Source organism: Lissotriton helveticus, chromosome 11, assembly GCF_964261635.1.
Source record: "Lissotriton helveticus chromosome 11, aLisHel1.1, whole genome shotgun sequence".
In the NCBI taxonomy this organism is placed as follows: Eukaryota; Metazoa; Chordata; class Amphibia; order Caudata; family Salamandridae; genus Lissotriton; species Lissotriton helveticus.
In genome coordinates, this window is record NC_136072.1 from 1,047,284,775 (window position 1) to 1,047,303,616 (window position 18,842).

The following is an 18,842-nucleotide window of genomic DNA, read 5'->3' on the forward strand; positions in this document are numbered from 1 at the left end:
TAAAGACGAAAAAATTAGAGAAAAACCTGAATAAAGTGATAAAATATCACAAACTGGCGAGCTCAATGCTCCAGGATCCTCACAGAAGGAGCCGGAAAAAAGAACTGACCTAACTGTCACCTGTGGTGCATGATGGGAGCCTGGAGGCTCATAGAGGTCTTAAAGGCACGGCGCCTAATTTTTCTGTTACTATGCAGCATATCTAGGCTAAAGCTGCCTCTATGATCCTGCCTGTTTTTACCTTTGAAAATAAAGTTTGTGTTTCAAAGAAACCCAGGGCAGTGTTTTCTTGTTTACATTATTATATAATGTCATTTATATGTCTTTATTTTACAAATGTAAAAGCTTTACATGCAATGATGGCAGTTTTGGAGCCTAGTATGGTGTATGTTAGGCTGCATATGTATATGTATATGCATATTATCTATATATATATGGGTATTTTATGCGTATTTATATGTATTTATATATACATGTAGATATATGCATATTATTGGCTATTGCTCCGGGGTCCCGCACGTGGGCGGGACTATTCAGTGCTTATGACTTTGATGAGTATCCCCTGGAAAAGAAGCATAGTGTTACCCTATCTATTGGGTCGTGTATTAGCTGGCATAACTGCATCATTGAATTAAGAGGTTTAAGAGGGGGACCTAAAAAATTCCTCAAACCCTAGTAGGCTTGTAGTGTACATTCATAATCTGCTGAGAACTCTCCTGTGATCAAGTGGGGGGAAACGGGGGTGGGGGGTGGTGGGAGGGAGGGGGGATATTAATACTTGTTTTCTTCTAAGTTTCGGGTGTGAGCAACTGCTAAGCATGTGTCCTGCAACGCATGGCGGCAGACACCACCATTTGTGTCTGTCAGCAGGTTCGAATCCATTTGCCTGCGCCTATTTGATACTGAAAAAGGATCAAAGGGCATCAGAATGAAGCCTGAACACACCAGAGTCTCAGAGATGATTGACATGGATACTTTTAAAACAGATCAAATAAGGTTGCATAAGAAAGAACTGAATAAGGGTGGAGGACTCGTTCATGGAAACAAACTTTGAAATAATGTTCTCTTGTAACACCAGTTTATACTGGCCTAACCTCTTCCTCCCTACCCCACCGTAACTCTGGCATTCCCAGTAACGCTATATTAGTCAGACAGAGAATCGTGGCTATTCCACAGAGGTGCCTCTCAAAGTGGAAGGTAGAAGATGTGGGGACATTTGCAATTACTGGTGTAGCTTGCGGGAATGAGAAACATGCATTACTGCTGCTAACTATAGCCAAAATTTTGAATGATTAGTAATAAATTACTAGATATCATGTCACATAACTGGCTGAATTAAGTAGGAAAGCGGGGGAACTTTCTACATTTTCCATAAAAAGGCGGGCAGCCTGAAAGACTTTCAAGGAAGTAAAATAGGTTAGGTTGAGCAAGAAACTTACTTTAGCAAGCAAATGACGATGAAGCTGAAAAATGATCAGTGATACAAAAGTGTGCAGAACTGACCTGGTCTCTGTATTTCATCCCTTGTAATAGCGGAGAATGAGAAGCAGCAAGAGACAAATGTTAAAATTGAACTCCACGCTCAGTAGAGGATTAACTGATTAAGAGTGCCAATTGCAATATACTGAACGCTAGTAAACATTACACCGGATGTCAAGGGTGCACTTTGGAAATGTTGGGAAAGAGATGGGGGCACAATCGAAGCGGAGGACTGGGTGGAGGCTAAAATGTCTCCCATGGTGTTGGCAATCTCCATGAAAATGCTACTAATCCAACTAAAATCTCCCCACCGGATATATTATAGCCCTACAAGATTGAGCAAAATGTAAAAAGGGCTAGGCACACACTGCAGAGATGCAAAACAACCATGGGAAACTTCTTCCACAGTCTGAGAATGCCCGATCATACACCACTACTGGCACATATCTGAAACATCCTCACAGATGTCATGGGTAGCTCACTACACCCTGACCCAAAACTAGTCTTGCTGCGGAATGGCGGGGAGGGGAATACGCCATGCTAGGTTCCTAGTAGCAATGGACCTCCTTATTGCTAAAACAGATATAGCACACCACTGGAGGTCAGGGTCTCCGCCACCTATAGAAACACCGTAAGGTCTGAGAAAATGGATGGCCTAGTCTGAGAACTTTAATGTGCAGGACTAATACTTATGCAGCAAAGCTACTTCCGAATTTTTCTCGGGGGGGTGGGGGTGGGGAGTGTGTTGGGGAGTGTGTTAGGGAGTTCAGCAGGCATCATACAAAGTTATATAAAGCTGATGAAAAGAGACAACTATATACTGGGGTTTTAAGTTAGTTATACACACACATATATACACACAGTTGTCTTCATGCTAACTCCGCTCGCAAGCCAATTACAAGCCACATAAACTGCATTGTATGCAGCATGTGGCAGAGCAATAAACAAAACACGTACAAGATGCCAAAAAGAAAAGCAACCATTTCAAAGAGGATGTACCTAGGAATTACTGGACAGCAAGAAATATGCCCTGGGTCCTGGTATTGACGGTTCTTCAAAACGATAAACAAAAATACAGCCAGTCTAATCTTTACCTCCAAAAGGAGCTCAAATGAAATGTGACTTTGTAAAGCTTTTTGAAACTGCATATATATGCAACTTGATGGCACTTACTTTAAGGCATCCTGGGTGTATTATTTCGTTACATATGGAGCATTCCATCAGCATAACATTGAATTTCTCTTCTTCGACCTCCACAGAATCTTCCTTCCCAGCTTCTCCACACACCAAGCAGACGGCAGTGTGAGGCAGTACAGGCTGTGTATCAAACATAGAGGGTTAGAGAAAACTAGAGATAAACTGAAATAACGTACATAGCAGATTTAGGGCATCAAGATGCTCTTAGGAATTTCAGGACATTCTCTCCCTGCTGCCTTTAGTAGAAACAAAGTATTCTCATAACCGCTATTCTGACTGCCTGACAGCCACAGTACCAGAGGGAGCAGGAGGATGGCTGCCAACCATCTGCGGGAAGTCAATACTAGTGAATTCAAACCTGCCATGCCCACTCCACAGGAACACACATTTTGCTGCAGTGCTACTACCATTAGTAGAGCGTGCATGTTTGGTGGCAGGGCAGGAGTGGTTCCTTAATGATGATGATAGTTAGGCCGCCTACAAACTACCTTTGATACAAGTATAGGTAGGAGGCATGTACTCCGTATATATAGTACTGGAACTTTCATACATCTTCCTGGTGCACACAACCTACCAATTCTGGCGAACCCCTGCTGCAAACATTAATTCGATACTGGGTGCTCTTACAGCATTTTCGATTTTCTCCTAGAGGACTTGTGAGAAGCCAAGCCTCAGATAATTAGGCCGGCGGATTAGGAAATCAAGCAACTTCCTACTCAAACAAACACACAAAAAAGATAATAAACACTCTGATTCATAGAGCGTGACTAATCACCTGTGAGGGTCTCTAGGTGCTGTTCTTAGGCATGGGGAGATTAAGTGATATGCCCAGAATCACAGAATGTTGAGCCGACGCCGAGACACAAACCTGTATCCCCAGCGTTACGCCACCCTCACATTGTCTCACAGGTACTGGCTGTTTATCTAGCTTAAAAGACAAATGTTTGCTATAAATCCATGTGAAGTACAGTGTACAATTTAAAAGGAAAGGTTATTTAATTTTAATTGCATTTTTAAATCTTGGTTATTTGAATACGAACAATAGTTACTTACCTGTAATCGGTGGTTCTCCACTATTGGTGTCTTTCATAGATTCACATGCCTGAATCAATCCCCGTCGTCGGAGTGGGAGTCCCACGGTATATAAAAAAGCAATAATATGCCTGTAATAACCAAAAAACCTTGGTAATAACCAACCAGGAAGTAAAGTAGCCATAGCTATAGGAGCAAAAGCTCCCACACTCATGACTATCCTAGTCATTTTGTATAGACCAAACTGCAGCCAATCAGGCGACAGCACCCACAGAATGTTCTCCCCAGAGGCTCAGGCTCTCAGATTTTCTCGCATAGGAGTGTAGCAGGGTTTCTGTTCTCCCACAGAACTGTGCACAGAGGATTGGAACCTCGGCGAATTAGGGTGACCCAATACTCACCTCAGTATCCAACAAACCCCTTACCAAGCTAGCTACAGTGTCTCATTGGTCATAACAAACTCCCAATGTTTAGACAAACCAGAACATGAACTTCCAATACCTCAGGTTACGTGGAATACATGAGCACTCTTTCGTTATACAATCATTTCAAACCAGAACGTGGAGTAAATGAGGACACGTGCACATTTGAAATATTTATTTCCTAATGCCGTTTTCTCAAACGCAGTATCTTAGATAATACAAGGAAACATATTATCAGAAGCAAAGTTATCAGCATAGTTACTAGTCCATAGAAAGCAAACGGTGACAACATGTTGTCATGAATAAGGGTTAACAACACTTATTTCTCACCCTCCCTAACTCACATATTATATTAATAGCTAAGAAGGTCTCTTTGGGTTTTAACAGGGCGGGCCCATACCTCAAGATCCTAGAATGAAGAGATCACATCAGCATACACCAGCTCTCTCTGCATGCGAACAGCATCAAGTGTGTATCTGTGCTCCAAGCAAAGCAATATAAAACCCGCCTAAAGCCTAAAGTTGGCAGAAGCTGCACTTATGTTATGTCTATGAAGGTGCGGAGATCAGACCTCATAACAATTCTGTATCGTGTTATTCCTGAAGCTTCAGCACTCTCTGTACAGACATAGTTTATTAAGCAAAGCTGATATCAGAGCAATAACATATTATTCTCATGTAAACCACAACGGGCTACTAGGTTGAAAGCTAAATCAACAATTAAGTGTCGTGTGCAGAAGCAGCAAAAGGAAAAATGGCGTTTAAACATTTAATAAGCCTATGCTAACTTAACACATTATAAAGATAAACAGTAGCTATATGACACCCGCCCCATGATCCGAGCACGGATAAGATAAGATAAGGGCAACTTCATGACAGCAGAGTTCAAGAACTACGAACAATGTCATAATCATAATAAGTGATGGAAAAACTACATGATCCAAAGCAAAAACCGCATAATGTCAATTTTAGTATTCAACAGCACTCAAGTCAATAGGACAGGGAGGTGAAAAAATGCAAAGAAAAAGGTGGCATCATCATAAACCAATAAAGGTATTCAAGGCAAGACCGAATATGCAAAATATGCAGCAACAGCCTCCAACATGAAATCACCGTCTTCATCCGAAAACAGTTCAGCCATCCAATTCAAAAGAGGAAAAGAACATACGTGTTCTCCTAGTACCGGAGCCTCTATTACCATCAGAGGACAACTCGGTGGGTTTTCAAGAAAGCTCAGTGCCAAGAAATCTTGCGCTGCTGTAAGAATGTTCCAAGGACCCATTAGTCCATGCATCGCTGCTAAGGCCATAATCCTTTCGCCAGTACAAACCAACTCGTGAGTAACGATGGGACTCATCAGCTGATTAAAGTCGACGTCAGGAGAAACCAGTCCGCAGAGACACAAATCAATGGCCCAGTCAAAATCACAGCTTAGGCAATGAAACACAGGCTGGACACAGGTGAAGTAGGAAAATCGAAACGATAATCAATATGCCGTGCTTAAAATCGCAAGCGGCAGCGTGCCATAATATTCAAGCATCCGGTTGCGAAACAGCGCCAGAAGGGGCTGGGCGGCACCTTCCACATGTGGGGCATCCATATTTAAGGAAGCAAACAACCACTAGAACGCCTGCCGCTAGTGCCAGTAAAACCGGGAATCCACCAAACAAACTCGAAAAAATGGAATGGAAGAAAGCAGGGATGACTCCAAATATTTTTTCAAATGAAGTTACAAGACCACTGCTAACAGTTTTAAAAAAATGCGCCAGCCCAGTTGTGGAGGACGCGTTAAAGATAGAGTGAACCATCTCGCTGAAATGTAACGGTAAATCAGTATTTAAAAGGGCCTGAACCTCAGTCCGGGTGTTAGCTATGTGAAGCACGAAAGTTTCCCGAGCCAAACTCAAGCCCACTTCTTTCTGGGACAATAGAGCCCTTATTCTGCTCATGCCGTTGAACTCTGCTGTCAAGGTTGGGATGCGTGGCCAGATGGAAACATCCCTATTTTCATGTGTGGGTGGGTACAGAACATTTCTGCAGCAAACTACACGCTCAGTCACGGTTACCACATAAGCAACACCTTTAATTAACCCGCAACAATCCTCATTATTTAAAAGTAAATAACTTCCGTTTCCCAGCAAGGTAAAAGTCGGGGTGATAGCAGGAGCTGGAGTCCCTTTTAAAACACAGGCTAAGTTTGGCCGGTCCTGGTTACAAGAACCGTGCAATTGTATATGCCTACACATTAGCGAGTGATCTGGTGTTTCTGTACACTCCTCCCCATTTAGATAAATCTCCTGTCCATCTTTCAAACATTTATAAGTGAAAGGAAGGGACCAGACTTCATGGAGAAACGCACTACCTTAGGGCTCATTGCGACCTATGGCAACATATCTCATACAATTCCTAAATTTATACAAAGCAAAAGGTAATGTTATCAAACCGTGGATAAGCCACGTTGCAGCGCTGGCCTCTGCCACAGAAAAAGGCAAGGACTCTAATCTCTCAATATGTAACATAGAAAATGAAGCATCTCGCATGGAAAGTAAGCGCTGCTTGTCAGTCAAATTAAAGGGGGCAAAGAGAGAAGAAACATTCATGTAGGTCCATGGCACCTTGCCAGATTTAAGCGTTTGAAGGGTCCATGCAAATTGCATGATAGAACGTAATTGATTCTGACCATGGTACAACACAGACACTTCATCATGCACAATATCCACTACAGAAGACACAATATTATCTAAAGTGTAAATGCGGGAAGAAAGCATGTTAATACTATTATCTACCACAGCAAGCACTTTCTCTAGATTGGCTTGATCTATAGCTCTAAGGCGTGTCGCTGCCTCAATCTGTGATGTCTTCCAGATTTCATTATAAGCAGCATATATCCATCTTTTTGATCTACCACTAGCCGGGCCTTTTATGAAATCATTTAAATCTACATCATCATTCAGCTTTGCAAGATGTAATTTTACCGCAGACAATTTTGAATGTGTCAGCCAATTTTGACATAATTTGCCCACTGAGTAAGTCGTAACAGAATGATCAGATTCAAAACGTGGATCAGGTCTGACCTGTGTATAGCCATCAGACAAACCCAGAAAACGGCGCTGGCATGAATCAGCACTTCTGTGCCACATCAGCCAACCCTTTGGATCCATACTGGATATGTTAAAGGATGAATTCAACAACAGGGTTTGCAAGTCCCTAATCAAAAACTGAGTAGAATTACCCCAGCCACAATATTCTTCTAACTCAGGGATGGATGGAGTATTCAATTTTTTAGAAGTAGCCAATCCAAAGCATGTTGTCTGTGAAATAGAAGAATTCAAAAACAATATTTGATTCGGGATGAGACAAGCACGGTGCAAAGCCTCAGTGCCTTGTACCTGCCAGCTTTTAGAACCCCAAACTGATTTTAAGTCAATAGTTTCCTTCCATAATTCATAGCCGCCAACAGCTAGCTGATCAAGAAAGGACTTTGAGTACAACAATTTGGTATCGGTAAGTCTAACCTTGGACATAGGCTTCTGTGTCATTTTGAAATAAAAGGACTCGGGATTAGACTGATTGAAGTCAGTAAAATAAGTGTAATTCTTCAAAAAAGTACTTGAACTGCCTTGTTTAGGAGCTGGGCAATGCTCCCACTGTGTGTAATTTACAGTATTCCTTCTGGACGTTGTTTTATGCAAGAAGTGATTGCCAAAATGTTGAAAGCAAAACAAATCACCATAATTAGCAGATTCTAAGTACAAATCTTCCGAATCAAAGGCAGCATAGTATTTCAAATCAGAAAACAAAGACTCTACGGCCTGAACATCTCAGTCATCAGAACGTATGTTTTGTTTCACTACATCCCCCATGTTAACTCTAAGCACATTAGGGACATTAACAACCTCGGTAGGACCATGAATTTGAAACCTAACGGCATCCCACACTATCCCATCAAGGACAGGCCAAGCAGTGATGTTAACCAATGTCAAGTCTCTTTTCAACCTGTGTGCAGAATGCGATGAGGAAAGGGGGGGCTAAAGTTCCATTCAGATGTCGAATACATGTTCTTTCCTCGACATAGTGTCCATTCATAATCCTGAAAAAATAAAACACAAACCCAATTGACATAAAAAGGTACATTGAAAAAAGCACCAGCCAAATATATGTCCAAGGGGGATTCAAAAATGTTTTTTTAAATAAGCTGGTATAAACTGCAAAACGTGAGGGTTCTCTCGAAGCATTGGAAACAGTGTCAAAAGAAAATCTGGATTCTGTGGCCAAACGTGCTTGCAGGTCAGGCATGGACAAGTCAGTGGGGTAAGTATAGTCTATTTCCTCATGGTTTGTACCAGGCAAAGTACTTAATAAAGGACTTGAAACTGCAGGTATTTCGAAGGCCACTTCAGTTTCATGATTAGAAGCAGTGGGCAAAACTGAATTTCTCACAATGGAAGGACAGGAAACAGCCGGTGTCATGCTAAGAAGAATCGGCCACTCTGTGTATCTTGACATTGTCAATTGAGATAAACCTGTTTTCCTTACGACCAGGAAGCGGTGGTAAAATGACTATTCTTGTGCCCTTCACTCCAAGCACTGGAACCGGAGCTCGATAGGAAGGACCAAATTCTTTCTTGTTATCGATCTTCTCTTGAACCAGTTCTCCAACTTGGGGTAGCCAGCCGACTACCGGGATCTGCAACGCAACATCCGATGTGGAGGGCAAATGTTCCTTTGCAAGACTGTCTCTGGTCTTTTGTAGATCCTGTAAAACATTGCAATGTTCATCTACATCAAAGGGTGTGGAGCGAGCCACGCAGTCTAGACCGTCAAGGTCAGGGACGTACATCTTGATGCCAAAGAGCATTTCGTATGGGGTCCGCCCACCCAGAGACCTTCTAGGGAGATTATTAACAGTACGCTGCATGCCATTGAGGTGGGCCAGCCAGTTTCTGCCAGTGCCTATAACTCGAGCTGTCAAAGATTGCTTTAAATCACGGTTCATTCGCTCCACTACACTATTACCCTCAGGTCTGTAGGGAGACGAAAACTTGACTTGGACCCCCATCGAAGTCATGGCATCCTTATACGCCTTAGAGGCGAAAGCCGGACCCTGATCCGAATGGAAGGTACCACAGGCAAAAATCCCTACAAAGATACGCAAATCTCTAATGACAGTCCGTGAATCAGCGCTGCGATGGGGCCAAACCCATACAAAGCGTGTGCATGAATCCACTGCTACTAAGATGTACTTATACGCAGTATCAGAGGAAAAAGGACCGCAGTGATCTAAATAAACACAACCTAGTGGTTTATTAGAAATGTACAACTGTGTCTGTGGTGGACGCGCAGCAGTCGAATGTTTAATCTGCTGGCAAATGTCACATTGAAGGACATAATCTCGCGTCTGTTTGTACAGCCCCCGCCACCAGAAACGTTGTTGTAATTGAGTTACAGTGGCCGAGACGCCCGCATGCGCAGACGCCACACCTTCATGTGCCGCTGTAATCAAGTCAGCTCTGCGATCCAAGTTGGGAATCAAACGATCTCCAACGTCAGGAATTTTCACAAAAGGAACCTTTTCGGGACTTAAGTGGTACGTGTACTTCGAAGGGAACCCCGTATGATGTTTACCTCCCTTCTCAGTGGCAGCAACAGCCGCCAAGATGTCATCATCAATCTTACTTCTGGACCTAGTAACCGCTGCAACTAAGTATGTAGACACCGCTGATTTCGGCGCTTCATCAGCGAGCGAGTAACCGACAGCGTGGACTCCCACACGCTGATGGCCGAGAGTATGAATTACAAAAACGAGCGGCAACGTAGCCTTAAGCTCTGCCACTCGAACCCAGATCATCTTGTGTTTTATTGTGCTACCCTTGGAATCACGAAAATCATTTTGAATCCAAAAGAACAAGTTTTCATTGTAAGACTGGACACAGTAGTAAGAATCACTCACAATAAGAGTAGTAACACTAGGATCAGCGTACTCCAACGCTAGTAAAAGCGCACGAAGCTCTGCCAATTGTGCGGTGCAGTCTCCCAGAGGCAGTGTGTGTACTTCTTTGGATATGAACTCATCGTTCACCATGGCACCGACCACAATGGCGCAAGCGGAAACGTACGCATGTTTTGAGCCATGCGCAACCTGCGCCGAACCATCAGTGTAAATGATGCAATGGAAGTCCTCCAAAGGTCGCATAGCTAGAGGAGCAGGATGAACGAATTCATACTGCAAGTACTCTTGCAACCGTAACGAGGCGTCAAAAATAAACGTGACATCCGTGGACGTCGAGGACGCAGCCCATTGGATCCACCGAGGGTGCAATGCTTTTGAATTTGGTACACTGGCTTTCGTGACCGCCTCTAAATGAGGACACGGTGTAACAACCAACATGCGTTTCCCCTGTGACAGAGCTCGTTCCTTAAGAATCGCCATCTGCACAGCTGTTAAAACCTTTTCCACAGTGGGAAACCGCATTTCAGCCGAAGTGTACAAGTGTGACTTGTAAGCAATAGGTACTGTGTCTCCTTCATTAAAAGTGAGGTACGTGAAACCCACTGTCCCTGGAATTATTCTTATCACCAGGTTGGTGTGGTTATCACGAGTCAGTAGGAATTTAGAAGCGAGCAAATCAGCCTGCAAGGATTGCAAGACGGCTGAGTGCTCAGGCAGCCAGCATGATTTTTGAAAAAGTTGGTTGTATCAAAGCATACAAAGGCTTGATACGCTGGGCATATTCCGGAATGTATGTCCTCCCGAAATTTAAAAAGCCCAGTAAAGACTGTAATTTTTTCAGTGTTGTAGGAGCGCGCAACTGTGCGCATTTCTCCAAGAAGTGAGGAGCTAAACCTCTACCTTCATTGTTGAGCTCATAGCCCAGGAACAACACTGTGTACTCAGCAATGTGCGATTTTGCAAAGTTAAATTTGTAACCCATGTCTGCAAAGTTACAAATAATCGAATTTACACGACACAGATGCTCCCAAATTTCGTCGTCTGTGAGATATATGTCATCCACATACGAGCAAGCATCTGGGTCGATTCTCTCCAAAAGAGAGACTATGCGTGCGGTAAATATACCAGGGCTATTCTTATAGCCCATTGGGAGACGCCGGAATTGTTTTTGGACCCCAGCGCATGTAAAACTGGTCCATTGGGAGCTAAAGCTATCCAATCTGTGGGCATAGAAACCGTTGGATATGTCAAGCATTGTTTTAAAAACGCTTACGCATTAGACTATCCACTAGGGCAGAGCCGTGATTATTCTGTACAGCACAGTTACGGCAATGCGAGTTTAAATGCCGGTAATCCAATACCAAACGATACGATCCGTCAGGCTTGGTCACAGTAAAAAGAGGATTATTCATCGGTGACACACACGTTTCAATAACTCCCTGATATTCCAATTGTTCAAGGATTTCCGCGACGGAAGCCTTGGCTTCACGCCGAATGGGATATTGAGGTTGAGGCTGCGGCTGAGACCGCAAGGGCATTTCGTGGCAAGGGGACAATTTATCCCAACCACATTGGTTACGGTACAGAGCCGGTGCAAGAGCCTGAGCCCACTCCTCTGCAAAATGCTGCGCATGCTCTTTCGAGACAGTGTTCGCGAAACTGGGGAGGATCACCTCCTCCCCTCGCGGCGCCGCGAGCACAAAAGGTGGGGGCCAGTCAGCCTCCGAAGGCAAAATATCATACGTAGAAGAAAGATTTTCCCAAAATACCCCTTTGATGGTACGTTGTATGTCACCTTCAATTAACAGGACAATTTCATAAAGTCTTTCAGGGGGAGCAAGTCTTGTATCGGCTGTTTCTATTACAACGTAGACATCAGACGCTGTCACCCTCAGTAGTGGACGCAGCGCCTCTCTCACTATGGTAATCTCCGCCGCGCTGTCCAGCAAGGTCAGAGCCCACGTCAGATTCTGAAGCCGCGACCTCACTATCTGTTGCATATCGATTCGCTGTTAAGGCTGCGGCTTTCTTTTTCGCAAACTGCGGTCTTTTTGGCGTAGAATCCTCCTGCTTTCCTGCGCCGTCTGTCTGGCGGGGCTGGCCACGTCCTTGTTGGCCACCACGTCCCCTTCCGCCTCCTCCTCCACCGGTCTTCGGGGCCGATGAGTCCTGAAAGGAACGAGGAGAGCGTTGATCAGAAACCTGAAATCAATCAGGTGATTTAATCATCACGCGATCGCACAAAACATAAACTCTCTCTGTCGGCGCAGAAACTTGTGGCGCAGGATAAGAATCCTGAGTCTGCTGTTGTTGCTTCCCCTGTTTCTGTTTTTTAGGCCAATTTTGTTTTTTGGACTTGGGCTGGACATCTGCCTCAGCAGACTGCCCTTGTGGTTGTTTTTTCTCCTTGATAGCAAAATACTTCAGACCTTTACTTGTGCCACCTATAGTTTTATATGCGGCCACAACTATCTTCGCCAACTGTCTGGGTTTTTCGGCATCGGGTAGAGCAGCCAAAGCATTCGACACCTGAAAGTTCACCGCATCTCCCTTTATATTGGAGAGTATGAAATCACTAACCATCTCAAAAGAACCACACAGGCGCATACCCAATTGAACCGCTGCTTCCGGTCCGTGATCATCCTGAACACGTTTAACGATCGTAGGCAGTACGGACATAGATGGGGTGCCGAAACACCTCGCATAAACAGCCGCAAAAGTTTTCCCCCAACTTTCACAGTCAACGAGTTCAGGAGTTAAATCCTTAGGCAAAGTAATCGTCAACATTCTATGTTTATCAGCAGGAGTAGAATTCGGAAACACAGCCTCCAGTTGGTCAAATTTCTCGGCAAGCCAGAAAGGGAACTCATCTTTATCATCGGGGCGCTTACCAAAAACCAAATTGACCATAACCGGATTGAGCTTTAAACCGCCATGTTCCGTTTGAACAGCCGGACCCCCCGGGGGACCACCCGGGAGATGACGACCTATGTATTGCACTAATGCACGAATCACGGCAATCGAAACAACATGAAGTCTGCGAATATCCGCTAGGGGACAAGCGCCGTGATTCGGGTGCGGGGTAATCCAGCCAACGCAGGCCAATTCGTGCCTGGAATGGACAAAGGACCTAACCTCGCAGCGGACAAAGAGTGGGGTAGGGCGCCATCAAACCAAACACGATGCTGCCAATGATCAATAGGTATTTCCAGTGCCCTGTACGGCGTATATTCAGCCGGTACAGGTGAGGGTGTGTAGGTGTGGAACACACCAGAATTTGCGTCCACTGCCGGAAACGTTACCCACGAGTAAAACAGTTCGTAAGGGTACGCCGGATCTGCACACACCACTAAAATCACAGCTAAGCCATCCACTGGGACCTGGAAAGTCTGTAAATGGTTGCGCACCGCAATGCGACTATGCTGCGGGTTGTTCACAGCCTGCGCCATGATTACACCGGAACTACTGAAAAACAAAGGAAACTTTGTAGCACAACTGGGTAGTAATTCAAGGAAACCGTTTTAGATAGATTCAAGCTTGAAAAGACCTATTTCAAAAATAGGTAGGTTTTTCCGACACCACCGTTTTCCGGAAACGATAGTGAAGGGGTTAAGGTTTGAATGATATACTACTCGAGTGTCATGATATAAGAGCACCAACGAATGGGCGCCATGTAGCAGGGTTTCTGTTCTCCCACAGAACTGTGCACAGAGGATTGGAACCTCGGCGAATTAGGGTGACCCAAAACTCACCTCAGTATCCAACAAACCCCTTACCAAGCTAGCTACAGTGTCTCATTGGTCATAACAGACTCCCAATGTTTAGACAAACCAGAACATGAACTTACAATACCTCAGGTTACGTGGAACACATGAGCACTCTTTCGTTATACAATCATTTCAAACCAGAACGTGGAGTAAATGAGGACACATGCACATTTGAAATATTTATTTCCTAATGCCGTTTTGTCAAACGCAGTATCTTAGATAATACAAGGAAACAGATTATCAGAAGCAAAGTTATCAGCATAGTTACTAGTCCATAGAAAGCAAACGGTGACAACATGTTAACATGAATAAGGGTTAACAACACTTATTTCTCACCCTCCCTAACTCACATATTATATTAATAGCTAAGAAGGTCTCTTTGGGTTTTAACAGGGCGGGCCCATACCTCAAGATCCTAGAATGAAGAGATCACATCAGCATACACCAGCTCTCTCTGCATGCGAACAGCATCAAGTGTGTATCTGTGCTCCAAGCAAAGCAATATAAAACCCGCCTAAAGCCTAAAGTTGGCAGAAGCTGCACTTATGTTATGTCTATGAAGGTGCGGAGATCAGACCTCATAACAATTCTGTATCGTGTTATTCCTGAAGCTTCAGCACTCTCTGTACAGACACAGTTTATTAAGCAAAGCTGATATCAGAGCAATAACATATTATTCTCATGTAAACCACAACGGGCTACTAGGTTGAAAGCTAAATCAACAATTAAGTGTCGTGTGCAGAAGCTGCAAAAGGAAAAATGGCGTTTAAACATTTAATACGCCTATGCTAACTTAACACATTATAAAGATAAACAGTAGCTATATGACAGGAGGGAAACTAACATAATTGCCTAAGGGAGCCTCTGAGGGGAGGTGGGCGGGTTGCATGTGAATCTATGAAAGACACCAATACCGGAGAACCACAGATTACAGGTAAGTAACTATTGTTCTTCTCCAGTATTTGGGGTGTCTTTCATAGATTCACATGCCTGAATCAGAATAGATAGGAGTACCCATAACATAATGCTCCTAGACGCTAATTGGGGCATAGTATACATGCATAATGATAAAATGCAAAAGACATTGTAAAGCGTCTAAAAAGAGCATAGAGGAGGCGGGAGAACAGAGGCTCACCTTAATGGAAAAGATTGCGAAGAACTGCTCTTCCCACCGAAGCATCTGCATCACTTGCTGAGTCCAGACAGTGGTGCCTCCTAAAAGTGTGTCTGTTGGACCACGTTGCAGCTCTGCAGATTTGCAGAAGAGGCAAAACCAGCAAACAGAGCAGTGGAAGAGGAAACTGCCCTTGTAGAATGCGCTCTAGGTAAGGCCTGTAAGGGTCTTCCTGCCTGTTGATGACAGAGTCTAATTGTTGACGAGACCCATCTGGCGATAGTCTGTTTGGATACTGCACAGCCTTGGCGCAGTCTGCCATAGGCCACAAACAACTGATCTGTCTTGCGCACAGCTGCTGTTCATGAAAGATAAAACTTGAGACATCTCCTGATGTCCAAGGAGTGTAAAGCTCGTTCAGCTGGTGATTGTGGATTTGGAAAAAATGTCTTGAGGATTACCGGCTCATTTAAATGAAAGTCCGAAGGGACCTTGGGCATGTACCTTGGATTGGTCCGCAGCACCACCGAATCAGTGGTAAATTGTAAAAAAAGGCGGTTTAGACGTGAATGCTTGAATGTCACTGACCCTTCTGGTAGAGGTTAAAGCCAATAACAAGGAGACTTTCCAAGTAATAAACTTAAGGTCAACCTTATGGATCGGTTCAAAGGGGTGACACATGAGCTGTGCTAGCACCACATTTAAATGCCAAACAGGAGGTGGTCGTCGAATCGGAGGAAACATACGAAATAGACCCTTGAAAAATTGCTGGAGACGGAATCGGGAAATGGCTGCTAGAAACACCTTCAGGTTTGAATGCGCCAAACCCGATCTAGCCAGCTGCAGGAAGAAAGGCAATATTTGTTCTGGTCTAGCATGAATGGGATGCAGATCAACAGTCTGGCACCAAGCACAGAAACACTTCCACTTGAGCTTGTAGGTCTTAATCGTTGATGGTGCTCTGGCGTTAGCTAGAACCTCTTGACAATCATGAGGAAAGTCTAAGTGGGCGAATTCATTGTGCTGAGGAGCCAAGCTGATAATTTCAGAGAAACTGGATCCGGATGGTACACCTTGCCCCTCTGAATTGTCAGAAGATTCGGTATTCGAGGCAGTTGTATTGGCCTGCACTCAGAGAGGAGGAGAATTTCGGTGAACCAATATTGCCGGGGCCACCTTGGAGCAATTAGGATTAGGCGACATGGTTGACTCTTCATCTTCCTGATGATCTTGGGAATTAACGGAATTGGCGGAAAAGCGTATGCAAATATTCGACATCAATTCATCGAAAGGGCATCCCCGCACGAGTCTTTGTGGGGAATCCAGCTTGCAAAGCGTTGGCATTTCCGGTTCTGATCTGTTGCGAACAAATCCAGGTCGGGATTACCCCACTTTCGGAATATCTGATCCAGGGATGGTTGATGTAGCTCCCATTCGTGATTGCTTCCGGAGGACCTGCTGAGTGAGTCCGCTAGGACATTGGCAACCCCTGGAACATGGACCGCCGACAGATCGATGTTGTGACCCAAGGCCCAATTCCAAATTTCCTGCGCCAAATGGGATAACCGGGCCGATCTTGTGCCTCCCTGCTTGTTCAGGTAATGCATGCTGGTTGTGTTGTCCGTTCGTATCAACACTGTAGAGCCCTCCAAGATCGTCTGAAAGGATTTCATGGCGAGAAAAATGTCTTAGTTCCAGCAGATTTATGTGCCATTTTTTCTGCTACATGCTCCATTTGCCACTGACTGTCATCCCTTGGAGATGGGCGCCCCAGCCCTCCAGAGAAGCATCTGTGGTCACGATGAATCTGGGTCCTTCTGCCTGGAATGTACATCCCACCTGCAAGTTTCTTCCTTGCCCCCACCACTGAAAGGAGTTTCTCATCCGAGGGGTTATTTTGAGGACGTCCTCGATTGAGCCTGTTATTTGCACCCACTGACGACTGAGTTCCTCTTGTAAGGGTCTCATTCGCAGGCGACAGTTGGGGGTGAGAGGAATACAGGATGAGATCATCCCGAGGAAAGACTTGAACTTGCGAACAGAAACGCACTTTCTTGTTAGTAGTGCTGAGGCCATCTTGTGAATCTTCACCTGCCTTTCTTTTGATATAAACACTTGGGCGAGTCTTGTGTCCAACGTGGCTCCCAAGAAGGACTTCCTCTGCGATGGAGTCAGGTGAGACTTTTTGAAATTCACCGAAAAACCCAGGCTCTGGAATAGTGATAGACATATCTGAACGTGAGTTTTTGCCAAGTCGATGGAACTGGCCTTGATAAGGCAGTCGTCCAAATAGGGATAAATTTGAACTCCCTCTAATCTCAGGTGTGCGGACACCGGGGCCAACATTTTTGTGAAAACTCTGGGGGCTGAACATAGTCCAAAGGGGAGTACTTTGAACTGGAAGTCCCTGCCAGCCACTCTGAACCGTAAGAACTTCCGGTGTCTGGGGAAAAATGGGCACATGGAAGTATGCGTCCTGAAGGTCGAGTGTTGCCATGTGATCCTCTACTGAGAGAAACTGGAGGATTTCTTGAAGCGTCAACATTCTGAAAGATAATTTTTTGAGGTACTTGTTGAGGGCACGCAGGTGGAGGATGGGGCGCCATTCCCCCGACTTCTTGCGGATCAGGAAAAATCTTGAATAAAATCCAGTTCCCCTCTGATGTTGAGGTACCTTTTCTATTGCTCCTTTCCGAATCATTGAGTGTATTTGGGAAAACAGCTCTTTGAGATGAGCTGGAAATGGTCCTTTTGGGGGAGAATTTGGAGGGGCTTTGATGAATTCGAGAATGTGACCCCTGGAAACCACGTCCAGGACCCATCTGTCCGTGGTAATCTTGGACCAATTTGAATAGTATCGGGATATTCTTCCTCCAATTTGCTTCAGGTTGGGACAAAGTGGTGGCAGGATTTGCTTCTCACTTGCTCTTGTTGTTGTCTCTTCCTCGATAAGAGGGTTTTCCTCTTGATTGAGAGTAATTATTTCTCCTTTGGCCATATGTTTGTTGACGGTATGGCTGGTATCTTTGATTTTCTTGGGTGTTACTGTATGAGCGTTGCTGTGAATAACCTCCTCTGTTAGAGAAATTGCCTCTTCCTCTTGCGCCACGAAAGGAAGACTTTCGAAATTGTAGAGAGCCCAGTGACCATGCCGTCCCTGTATCTTTCTTTATGGCTTGCAAAGCCTTGTCAACATGGTGTCCAAAAAGGAACTACCCATCATAGGCCATATCCATGATCTTGGTCTGGGACCTCTAGACGAAAGGATGTAGCTTTTAACCAGCCTTTCCTCCGTAAAAACAGCTGCCCCCGCCAGCTGTATGAAGCCTGGTGCTGCCACGTCCACAGCAGCATCAATTATTTCAGATGAAACGCTCTCTCCCTCTAGTAGGATCTTTCTTGCTTCAGCTCTATCTGGTTCGGTAAGTTTTTCGATGAAAGGCGATATGTCAGACCACATCTGCCTGTCATACCTCCCAAGTATTGCAAGTGAATTTGCGGCTCGGACCGTGGTTGCCGCAATAGTTGACACCTTCTTCCCTATCGAGTCAAGACGTCTACCGTCTTTATCAGGGGGAGCAGAGACCTGTGCAGATGGATTCTTGGCTCTTCTTTGAGCTGTCTGTGTAACTACTGAATCCGTCTTAGCCTGACCAATAAGGCATGCCGGTGACGAAGTAGGTGCTCTATACTTCTTATCTACCCGAGGTAGTACTGCAGGTAGAGAATTTGGTGTAGCCATTATTTTCGGACCTTCCTTCCATATAAAGTCAATGATTGGAATAGACCAACTCTGTCTCTGCGGCAAATCCTTAAAATCATATAGGAAGCATTTGTCTTGTTTAGCTTCCATTGTGATGAGGAACCTTTTCGTAGCTCTTT

At 44.6% G+C, this 18,842-nt stretch overlaps 1 protein-coding gene across 8 annotated transcripts in view; it reads right to left on the bottom strand.

Moving 5' to 3' along the window:
- The window catches only part of KDM2B (lysine demethylase 2B), a 1,129,854-nt gene that overhangs the window by 272,957 nt on the left and 838,055 nt on the right, over positions 1 to 18,842 (bottom strand). For all 8 annotated transcript variants that reach the window (XM_078667529.1, XM_078667528.1, XM_078667527.1 and 5 more), the window contains one exon: positions 2,653 to 2,796. In XM_078667529.1, the coding sequence (XP_078523655.1) occupies positions 2,653 to 2,796 (144 nt within the window). The remainder of the gene's footprint in view (positions 1 to 2,652; positions 2,797 to 18,842) is intronic.